The sequence below is a fragment of the Martes martes genome, assembly GCF_963455335.1.
Source record: "Martes martes genome assembly, chromosome: 2".
Classification (NCBI taxonomy): domain Eukaryota; kingdom Metazoa; phylum Chordata; class Mammalia; order Carnivora; family Mustelidae; genus Martes; species Martes martes.
Window position 1 is genome coordinate 2993649 of NC_137889.1, and position 12264 is coordinate 3005912.

At 45.0% G+C, this 12264-nt stretch overlaps 1 protein-coding gene across 1 annotated transcript in view; it reads right to left on the reverse strand.

Annotated features, from left to right (window-relative positions):
- Nucleotides 1-12264, reverse strand: part of CSMD1 (CUB and Sushi multiple domains 1) — a gene marked incomplete at both ends in the record, with an annotated part of 1981616 nt that overhangs the window by 168427 nt on the left and 1800925 nt on the right. Inside the window, 3 exons of the mRNA XM_080796866.1 lie at nt 2923-3039; nt 8473-8542; nt 11649-11767. Of these exons, the coding sequence (XP_080652992.1) occupies nt 2923-3039; nt 8473-8542; nt 11649-11767 (306 nt within the window). The remainder of the gene's footprint in view (nt 1-2922; nt 3040-8472; nt 8543-11648; nt 11768-12264) is intronic.

Consider the following 12264-nt stretch of genomic DNA (forward strand, 5'->3'; position numbering starts at 1 on the left):
AGTAGTGCTGGAGATACAGAGATGGCGTGAAATAGGCGAATCCACCGCGGGACAGACTGAGGAAAAGAGAAGAAGAAAGTGATGAATCTGAATTTGAATGGCGTCTGTGACACCTTTGGGTGCCCCAGATGAAAAGACATCACAGGCAGCTGAAAATGGGGAGCTCAAATGTGTGTGTTTGAGAGCAAGGCGAGAGGTGGTGTTTTGAGTCATGTTATTATAAGGCAGAAATGGCAGAGATGGATAAGTTAAATTGACTGAAGAGTTTCAAAAATCTCATGGGGGGTTGAAAGTTAGGATGTAAAGTTTTCTCGACATCAGCAAAATGCTCTGTAATTTTTTAAACCTCAGAAAGCTTTCTTAGCAGGGATGAAAAAACCCCAAATATTCACCGTGTCGAGGGACCTCTACCACTTACACGCCTTCTCCCTCATTTGTAACTTCATGTTTAGAAGGATATTTATAGGTTATAAAATTTATCACAAGCAAACCCGGTGCCTGACATTGAATCTGTAATATTACAGTTGATTCTTGAACAACGCAGATTTTTTACAGCACAGAACTATAAATGTATTTTCTCTTCCTTAAGATTTTCTTATAAACATTTTCTTTTCTCTAGCTCGCTTTATTGTAAGAATACAGTACATAATGAAAATACAACACACGACGTGTGTTCATCGACTGTTCGTGTTATCGATAAGGCTTCTGATCACCAGTAGGTTATTATTAATTAAATTGTTTTGGAATCAAAAGTTATGCTTCAATCTTTGACTATGCTGGGTCAGCACCCCAAACCCCAGATTGTTGGCTCAACGGTATTCTGTATTCAACTGTATTCTGAAGCATAACTACATTTATTCTAAAAAGGTAGGGATAGTGATACTATTTTATACATATTTAGGATTTAAGACATAAAGTTTCTTTTTGCCTTTTCTTCAAGATGCTTTCAAAACCCAACAGCATGCAATATCAAATATTTAAAGACTTATATCATTTTAATTGTAACATTTCATAAATCTTTTCTTTCATTTTGGCATTTCTTCAAATAAATATTTTGTTTGAGTTCATAGGTCATGACCCTAAGATAACTTGGCTGATCTTCCCCCCTGAATTATTATCTTTCATATTGGCTTATGGGTAAGCAACATGAGGAAAAATGCCAGACAATAACCTTCTCCGTCACAGAATGGTCAAGTTGAAAAAATAAGATAATGAAATATTTATATCTACTCATGAATAATATATTTCTCATGAGATTTGGAAGGGAAGTGGGACATAGTTGGAATAATAACAACAATAATAATAATAAACCCGCTGAGTTCTTTCCTCTCTGTTTTTGCTGTTTACAATGCCAAGCCCTGTGCTGAACGCCTCTTGAATTGTTTTAGTTAGTCTTCGCCATAACCCTATGTGGCTCTTTTGGTTTTTCAGATGAGAAAAGCACATTTCCCATTTCAGTAGACCACACCCCAGCAGTCAGCAGTCAGCGCTGCAGTGGGGCTGTGTTTCTCTGAATCTCTGCTTTTAACTACTGTGGTCATTTGTCTAATAAACCCGTGACCTCGACGGCCTTCAGACACTGCTGGAATACGGGGTCACAGGCATGTCCGATCCAAACCCACTGCCTGGTTCAACAACTGCATCCACCACATCCATATCTCAGATCCCCATGGAAGGGACACAGATGGCGCTTGAAAAGAGATGAGCTAATGTTGATTGAACATGGGGCAGAACTACTTCCCCACCACTCGGAGCTGATGATCGAAAAACAAAACTACACTAAAAAACCTGGAAGAAGTAGAGAGCCTCTATAGTCCTTTTGTGGTTGCTCACTTTCCTCTTCCCACTCACCCTCTGGCTGGCCCCCTAAAGAGCTCAATGGACATGAACCTCCCATGAGGTCTCCCCTTCCACGCTCCCCGTTTCCCTGTGTAAAACTCCATGTCTGTCCACAGCATGTCTGTGCTCGCGCACCTGACTGACGTCCACCAAGCCCTCCTGCCCACGGTGCCTCTTGGTTGCTCTCGGCTGAGCAAGTGGATGCTCCTGGTGCCGTTACCATTCCTGGAACAAGTTCTTAAGGCAAAGCTTTGAAAACCTAATGACCCATATGATCTTCTAGGGCAGGGATTTCCACTTGGGCTTAAGTTCATTCATCATTCAACTGACATTCCATCTAGCAGATGAGTTCTCAATCACCATATCCTAGGACACCCGGTGAGGACCTAACTTGGTACACCTACCAGTGTGGGCTTTGGAGAAATTCACAAGTGGGGAAAACCCAAATTAATGAACTCAAACATGAAGGAAATCATGACGCAGACAAAGAAAGGCATGAGAGGGAATCAAAATTCCACAAAGACTATGAATTTCTGGAAAAGGCCATAATGAAATTTTAGTGTTCATAATGATTTAAATTATCCATTATTTAAGGTAGAGAACCTGAAAGTTCCTAAGTAAATAGTATAAAAAGCCATTTTCGTGAACCTAAATCAATGCAATATATAATTACAAAAATTTATAGAACAGTCCTAAAATGTGTCATAACTTGAAAAAGCCTTCAAAATCATTCCAAAGAAACAACAACCATTATTACATCCCAGAAATAGACTATAAAAGGTGGTACTATAAATAAAGAGATGGATAACTGAATTAGGGATGCTGCATTTTATACTTCATGTGCCTACTCTATCATCATCCATCTAATTTAATTTGCCTTGAAAAGAGCTGCATGGCTGAATTGATTTTTTAATAACTATCTGTTCTTGAAGCAAAGCGTTATTTAAATTTCTAAGCCACTTTCAATTAAAGACAGTTACATCAACAGAGTAAGGTGTGTTTTTCATTCAGCTGAATTCTTTCCAAGATAGAAATTAAAAAGTTGAATTTTTAGGAATTAAAAAAAAAAATGCTTTCACTTACCATAGCCAACGGGCAGCTCGATTTTCCACGTGCAGTCTAGGTTGTTGGGGTAAGCGCCTGGAAACCCTGGGCTCAAGATCACACCCCCCATGCTGCTCAGCGTCCCTCCGCAGGTTGCTGTGAAGTGGACAAGCATGCTTAGTGCTGGGGGCCGTTGCTTTCTAGCACGGGGATTTAATTCCACCTGCTCTGTTTTACTGTGCTGCATAAAAGCAAGTCTGCAGAAGTGGATTTGCCCTTAATGAGGACACACGGCACACGTGGCTAGCTATATGTGACCATACATGACCCAGTGACTAGTTATACAGACCATGCAACGCCTCGTTATATTTACGGGTCTGGTTCTTCCCTCTCCCATGTCAACCACGTAAGAACAAAGACCGTTTGTCAAAATGTGTCTACTTCTGGTACCCAGAGACTGAGGGAAGGCGAGTCAGTATAACACATTTGTGAGGCATCCCCAGGACTTTCAGGTGATGGGTGGCGATGTACTGAGTGGAAGTATTAGCTTCTATTTATTCCCTGGTAACCATGTGCTGCCTACCAGGCTGAGTAAACACATTGCATGACTTAATTTTTATAAAACCCTAAAACAGTTGGTGTTACTCTTACCCCTTTTACAGATTAAGAAACCGAGCCTGAACAGATGAAGTAATTTGCCTGAACAACACAACTAGAATATGGCGCCAGCTCTGTTGGTTTCCAGGACCGATCTTTTTAGCAGGATGATTACTGCTGGAGCTCTTTTCGGCTTTGGAGTGCAGCTCTCCAACACCTACACTCACGCCTGTGACAGCGCTTGAACTAAGCCTCCACTAAGCCTGACCTGGGTCACCCAGGTCAGTTTATGTCTATGGTAGCTGAGGTTTGACTAGAAAGAAACAACCGAATTTATAACACACTTGTCAAATAATATATGTGGAAGCAGAGGATTTTCTGACCCTTGACCAGCTGTGACCTATTAAATGGCAATTTCTTATATTTCAAAGTAATAATGCAAATGCTGTCACATCTTTGCAGGAAGTCACATTAAAAGGCTTTATTGCTATTCTAACAACGTTCTTATCAGGCAAACTCCATTTTGGAAGGAACCTCTGTTAGACACCTCCAAGCCTACAGTGGACTCTTTTTTTTTTTTTTTTTTTCTTCTTCTTTTTAATCACCAATGTAGAAAAACTTTACCTGTCAAGGGCACATTTGATATGGGAAAAATCTAACTAGTCTTAAAAAATCAAGTCTGGTGAATATGGTAATGGCCCAAACTAGGGAATCCTAATCTGGGTTTGACACTGTATAAGTTATTAAAGATATAGGTTTAAAAAAATTTAAAAAGTAGTTTTGTGGGATGAGTGAATAATTCCAGTAAAACTCTGAATGTGAACTTGGTTGTTTGTGTATGACCTCTCGGGTGTCTTCTCTGTGGGAAAACCAGGGAATGTGGAAACACTGGCTCTGGGATGCACTTCATCCGCGAGTCTGTCCGTTCCGCTGACGGCAGCTGGTGGATCGAAGCGGCATCCCTAAGTACAGTCTGGCAGTGAGGGCAAGTCTGTCCATCCAGCCACAGGGCAGCTGGGCGTGAAAACGCCAGATCAGTGACAGCAGTATGACGACAAAAGTGAAGTAAAGGTGACATTTTTAAAGAGGGCCTTTTGATTTTGAACACAATTTTTATGAAAAAGAAGAGGAAAAGATTGGGAACTATAAAACAGAAGCATCTATGTACTGCTTCAGTCAAGGAGTGGGACCGTGTGGCATGAGGAGCTGGCCGTGTGGCTGGATGACGGAGTCCTCGTCGATAGTGACATCTCGGGTCACACGGACCAACTGTGGGTGTCGTGAGACAGAGCCTCGGCTTGGGCTAGATCTCCTTTCACACGGACAGGCATAACCTAATTCGTCCAGTACTTGGTCATCACAGAGTGTAATCCTATTTTAATTTACCTAAAACACAAACATCACTGGGCGGGCGTACCGACAGAGCTCCCGAAGGATGGGCATCCCTCTTTTTTTCCTTTGTGAGACGTAAAATCTCTACCAAAGGACTTGTCTTACTGTATATTTGTTCAATGCTACAAGCAAGTTTCAGCCTCCTTCCCAGGCCTTACCGGGCCACCACCATTTAGTAAACTGCCCTCCTGCTTCCTGCTGGACAGACTCCCTCCATCCCAGACCCCTTCTTGCAACGAGGTACCCCATGCAGAGGGTTAATGAGGCATATGTTGTCTCCGAAAGACGAGGTACTGATTACTACCAAATAGCTGGGGATCTTACATCTTACTGGATTCATTTATCTTCTTTTGTGCAGATTTCCTGATTTTTTTGTGACGATATGTGGAAATTTTACTTCAGGGCACAGGGCATGTCCTCGGGAGAGACCCCATGGTATAGGGAATGCCAGCGGGGTAGACGGGTCTGGCAAACTGTGTGGCCGCTCTGGGGTTTGTTGTGATGTTTGAAATGGTTAATATTGGTTTAAGCTCTGAGAATGGGCTTGACACTATAACCCGCAGAGGAACATTTTGATATGAATTGTCTTCCTTAGGACTTGAAATTTCTAAAAGCTAATACCAAAAAGATTCTCTCTCTACAGATTTCCAGTCTTAAAATTCCCCAGCTTGTATTAATTTGAAGCTAACAGCTAAACAAAAAACAAAAAAGAAACAACCCCCCCCCCAAAAAAAAAGCTTTTCAATATCTCAGATCAGACTTGGAGACTTATCATGGGTTGTTTTTCATTGTTTCCAGTGAAAAACCTTTCTCTACAGCCTATAAAAAGTTAGGAGTGAGCCGGTGTTACAGAAGTTAATGTATCTTCGACATTTGCGAATATAGGAGGCGAGCAAAATAAAAGATAAAAATCAATTATAACTGGCTACTATAGGTTAACTATTTGAGTAAAACATATCCTCCCATAATACAGAGTGCCGGCAATGACACACCCTTTGATTAAACACCCATGGGGAGCTGATTTCATTTCAAAGTTAAAAATATCTCAATTCCCAAGCTCTAGGGAAGGTTCTACATTGAAAAAACAAATAGGAAAACGGATGTTCTATAAGTAAAAGGCAGGGAGGGAGGAGGCAGGACCCTGAGCCTGGCCCCCATAGCTCTGTGTTCCCTTCCAGGTCACAGCTGGGATTTCAAATCTCTATCCCCAATGTTTTAGGGGATGGGGTAGCCTAGACACTTACTTTTACCAAGAAATCACTTTCAGGAAAACAGATACTGGTCAGTAGGGACACTTTCGCTTGTGAGCAAATACACTATGACGAACATTACAGGGAACGGCACTGTTTCCTGCGCGAGACCAGCTCTGTGTTAAAGGCTGGGATTGGGTTGATCGTCCTCTGTCTATAACTCCGTCTGTTTCCTGATCAAGGTCATGAAGGTGTAGATTACTAAAAAACATCTAATACTTAGGATCTGTGGGAGGCAGGGGAAGTCAGGCTTTCAGAGGAGGAGGCAGTGGCGAGTCAGTCTCTAGCTTCCCCGTGGAGGCCCGAGGGACCCTAGGCTGTCATCCTCCTCTGTAAATGGACCCGGAAGAGCGTGCGAGTCGCTTAGAGGACACTTTCCGGGCTCTACTGTGGACTTTAGAATCATGTGCTTTATTCCGGAAAGCTGACCGCTTTCTCCTGAAACGCCTCGTGCGACGTGGAGATGCTCCAAGGTGGCGTTCTAGAGACGGGGGTTTCCGAGTGCGCCCCAGGCAGCATCCACGTGCGGGAAGCAAGAGAGAGACTATGAACCAGGTGTCCGTGGTCCCTGTCACAATGACCCACGTTGTCATCTGCTGGGCATTCAGGAATCCCACTTACTGAGAGCCTATCACGTGCTCACAGGGGAGAGCTGAGTGGCCCAGGCTCTGTCTTCAAGGTCCTGGGTGGGACAGGGAGACTAACCCGAGCTCCAGGACCTCAAGCTCCACGAGAAAAAGTAGAGCCATCCACGGGGTCGAAATGACCTTCGGGTCGAAATGACCTTCTGTCATCGCTGTGATCCGAGCTGAGGCTGGGAACCTAGTGAGGGTCAGACCAGCGAGGCACCTGCCTCAGGTGCACACTTCAGGAGGGGGCCTGGGCCCCCAATCAGTAGGTTGGTGCAAAATTTGGAAACATCCAAAGGAATGCAAGGGGGAAAAAGAAAAAAAAAAACTGTGATGAACAAAATAGCAGCATTTCATAGCAACATTTCCTATAAAGACAGATTGCTGCTGCCTTCTCCGCTGGCCTGGGGCCCTCACTGGGGGCCAGCACAGAGCTCGCGGGAGGTGGGACACCGGGAAGGGCTTTGGCCCCAGAGGTGAGGACTCAAGGGGCAGCCTCGGGCATTTCAGGGAAGTGAGAGTCGTAGGGCAGGCGGTGCCAGGGCCAAATTGCCGGCCAGTCCATGAAGCTGGGCGATGCTATTCTGGGCGGAGCGTGGGTGAGCGGGAGAGCCGGAGGGCCAGGAGCATCACACACACTCCCTCCCCCGATACAGTAGGAGGATCCCCGAAACTGGGGACTGGAGGTTAGGACCCTGACGGCAGTCAGGAGGGGTCCGTCGGGAGCTAGAGAGGCTTTGAGAACCTATGGTCGAGGACTTAACAGGTGACCATCGCGACTAGGGACCATTCGGGGGGGAAGCCAGCGGGGGGAGGAGCTCTGTCTGTACTTGGTCGATGATATGGAAGCTGAGACAACATCCGGATGATGGGGTCACCCAGGAAGGGGGTTCAGGAGGTGGGGCAGGGTTTGAGGAAGGCAGGAAGTGTGCAGTGAAGGCAGACTGAGTTGCACAGGTCGGGCAGCCCCTGACCACGTCCTACGGTCACCTGAGCTGTGAGTGACGGTTTCCGAGTCAGACGGACGGGCTGGTGGCTGGTGGCGAGGCTTGAGGCCTGAGTGACGAAGACCGGCCAAGATTACGGGGCCTTACGCTTCAAGGTCTTCCCATAACGGAGGTGAACGAAAACCCCCTGCTCTGCCCGGGAGTCACTCTGACTACGTCCTCGGGGCAAAACGTCAAATGGACCTCAGGGCATGAGATTTCCCTCTTGCCGTGCCGTGTTTGGAAGGTTTTTCCCTAAAGAGGTGGGCTGGATCCCCGTCCTAACGAACATATCTCCCTGTTTCTCCTAAAAAATATGATCCCTCCAACTTCAAATCACTTATTTTTATTTCTGAATTTCGTTTCTGGAAACTTGATTTTCCTGAGGCCTAAAGTGCTACACAGACTTTCAGACGTGCTGTGTCCCTTCCTTCTCCTAATTAATCCACTGGCCTTCCGATAGGATGTGACTTGAGTTTCGAGCCGCGAGCCAGCCGTCTCGCGTCTAATCCGTGTAGGCTGGACCTAAGAGGATGAGAAAGCCGAGCCAGCCCCTCCCGCGGGACAGGTTGTGCTACACTTCTACTGCATTATGATGTGATTATGAAGTAACGACCGTTTGAAGGGAAATTAGAAGGGGGTCATTTGAAGCCCGGGCCGGGAGCCCTGGGAGCCGGCTGCCCTGTGACTGCTGCAGGACGCGCAGAGAGGACGCGGCGGGGCGGGCGGCCGTACCAATGCAGAGCGGGGACGGGTAGTTCCAGCGGCGGACGGTTCCCGGCATGCAAGAAATGTGGGACCGGCCCTGTTGGAGAGAAAAGGAAATAAAGCTCACGTCACCAGAGACAGACTTTTAAGGACTCGGTGTGAGGCTACCTGCACTTCCTTTGGTGTCTCCACCACAGATCGTGAAATGCAGTACGCGAGGGTTTGCCAATAAATCACATATTTGGAATCAAGATAGGAAAAAAAAAAAAAATCCGTAACCGCTGTATTTCTTTTCACTAACACCAAAATGCTGCAGTGTCCCTCTCAAGGGTGTGTTCGCCACGTGCTCCTTCCCTGATGCTTAACGGGATGGCTTGGAAAAGACCCCTCTTTGTGCTTTTTTTCTTTGTTTAATCATCAGAAGTTACAGCTTTTGATCTGGGAGTCTGTGATTGATTAGAAAATGCTAGGTATCAATTTGAAGGGCAGAAGTTCAATAATACGTAATCGGCTTCTGAGAAGGCACCGTCCTGGTCACCCCGCCTGCTGAGAGTTCACACACAACTCACACACCCCTTCTGGTCCCGCAAAAAACTGGGTCAGTTCCTCCTTCATCGGAGAAAAAGGAGGCTTAACATCCGTTTTATTACCAGACAGGCTCACAAAGTGCCAAGTAATTGTGGCCACAATCAAATTAATCCTGGTCACCCACAGTCTCTTTATCCTGTAAATATATGACGTTTTCAACTTTGCACCTTCGGAAAGGTGTGTCCTATTATTTCTGTTTTAAAACCACACGGTCGCAGATTAAATTCTGAATGTGTCGGGCTGCAGTGTCTCTCACACTAAGAGAAGGCAGTGAGCGGGCACCGCGGGGCAGACGGCTCTTCTTGATTTCTTTTCCTGCCTGTGACGCGGTGGTCTCATGAGCCGTGGTACTGATCTCTCGAGTTTCCATTTGCCGTCCACAGTTGGCACAGAGGCAACCCAAGACAAACCTTTAACTTATGTTACATGATCCTAGCCACACAGGGGATGCATCACACAGGAATCTGGACTAACGCAGTTAGTAAGGACAAACCGATTCCCTAAACTCAGAAACGTTTCCTGCACAATTCATCTGCCACAGAACTCATTTCCTCGCACTGTCTGATATGTCAAAAAGTCATTACACAAAAGGAGATGCTGCTTATCCTTAAAGAAGACCTTCCGTGCCTGCCGAGGTTCATGCTGTGTGTGCACTCATTTTCTGACCCGTAAATTATCTTTAATAAATTCCTTCCTGTATGGAAAACGTAAAGTGCAAAGGCCTTTAAAGACACGTATCAATGACTACCAATAAAACAGTCATTTATGACCAATCTGGGCCATATCCTGTTCCTGATTTTGGCACAAACATTTGATATTAGTGATTCCAGCTGAAGTGTGTATCATGGACCCAAAACAAGATAGGGCTCTATGTGTTCACTTTTAAGATTATAAGAATTTTCTGTTTTCAGTTTTTCATCCTGTAAAAGCCTGGAGAAGATGGAAATTCCAAAGTGCACAAAGGTCCAGCCTTCTCTCTGTGCTGTGGGGACAGCACCTCTGTACCGTGTCCAGGAGGCTCCCTAGGCAGGGCCATGCACGTCTGTGTGTGAACACGACAAGGAACAGGGCTCTTCATAAAGGATGTGTCATAGCGCATACCGCGATTATGTTAATGTGTTAGCAAACGTGGTGTTGCTTATCAGCAACTCAAAAAAAAAAAAAAAAAAAAAAAAAAAAAGGAACCTTTCTCACTCCTGTGAAGGACAAACACAGCAGCTTGTGAAGTTGAAGCTTGGCCCAGGCACTAAACAAGACCCAGAGGCTGGTTTGCATTTGAAAACCAGACCGAGTGAGAGGCCTGGCTGGGCTCTGCGCCTGTGTGTCCGCAGGCCTCTACGTGCCAGCAGGTCCGTAAACAAGCCATCGTCACCAAGGTCCTTCCAGAACCCCCTTCCTGTTTTCTTCTCTGAGGGCTGCCGAGGCGTCATGTGTAAAAAGATTCTCACAGCAGCTGCAAAACGACATCACAGAGCGGTAGGGAGAAGGTGATGGTCCCGGAGCGAAGCAAGCAGTCACGTGTGGGAGCGCGTGCTCGGTTATACACCAGGCAAAAAAAAAAAAGGGTATAATAAGGGCCTCTCAGTCTATACGGTGGTGTCCCTCTCCACGGAACCCGTGGGACGTGACTTGGAATTCTTCACACTATAATGCGGTGACATCTTGTCTGAAAGACTCCGCGAGGCATTTCCTACAGCGTTTCCTGCAGCACACGGAGTGTCGTCCGCTCTGCGCACGGCCGTCCCTTCCCAGCTGCACCTTTGCGACGCTTTTCTGAGGCTGCCTCAAGCTCATTTGTTTAAGTCACTTAAAGAGTAGAACTAATACAGTTTCCCTTAAAATATGATCAGCTTCAGTGTGGTAATAAGCAGACAGCCAAAAGTACTCTATTACCCAAAGTAACCCAAGAGGAGACACATAATTAGGCTTAAGTTTTCCTACTTGACTTTGTAATAAGCGTGCTTCGATTATTAATAGTCATTGTTGGCAGGGAGAATCCTATAAAAATTATGCTAAGTGACAGAGAGAAACTATTTTGTGAGTAAGCTTATTTGTGGTTAGACCAGAAAAAAACAACAGAAAATAATGAATGCTGGTACACATGAGGTTATGAAAGTGCACGAGAACTTTTATATAACATTATAAAAATGATAAAGGTGGTTCAGTGTTTCTTGGGAATGATTGAAAGCTATTATCTGAGCGCCACAGTACCTGGCACAGAGCGGGTACGGAATGATGATTTGCCCAACTGACCATGAGAACAGTGTGCAAAGGGGCCGTCAGGGTAACAGTCTGAAAGAGACTTCTGTCCCTACTTTGTCCCTTAGACTTTTATCTGCATACATATGGGGAGAACATACATTTTGAAATAAAATAATTACAAAAACAAGATGCTCAACTTTGAAAGCGAGCATCATCATCATTAGAAGCTATTTCCACATTATAATTAAGATTACCAGCATGCATGGCTTAACGTGACTACTTTGATTTACAAACGAAGGGTGAGAAACTAAATTAGCTCTCTGGGAGAGCAAATCTCAGGCACTGGCCTCAGGAGCTGGCCAGGGACTCCTAGGCTTAACCCCCTCTGTTCCCAACACTCAAAAGGAGGATACCTGCAAGGTGTAGCCAGGTTCACACTGAAAGGAGAGGACATCGTTCACCATATACCGGTCTCCTATTTTGATGCCGTTGCTGGGAAGGGCTGGTTCTTGGCACGCGGCGAGACCCACAGCTGTAGAAATGCAGGGACAAATGCTTAGGACGTATGCACTATAAACAACATTCTTATTTTGGGAAGAACAAAACAGCTTTTTTCCCTTGTTGCTCTCCTCCTAAGGAAATGAACAAAGACCTTGAGCCTTTCTCTTGTTACTCTACCAAGAAGACTTCGGGTAACTTTAAATCAGCTTCAGCTAATTCGTCAAAACATTTCTTATTCAGCCTACCGTGAATCAAGCTTTTCCTTAAATAATAAAATTTGCTACTTCCACATTTCCTATTACACACTCCAATTCCAACACATACACCTTTTAAAAGGTCCTTTAAAATCATGTTTCTTATAATATGCAAAACCCATGACAATCCTCTCTTGCTTTCTTGTTTTTCAAGCATAGTTGGCCATCTTTATGAAAAAACTTAAGTGGGAATCTGGGGACTCTATCCTTCCAGAGAAACATAATATGAGAACAAATATTTTGTATTCTCTCTCTCATTTAAAGACAACAACAA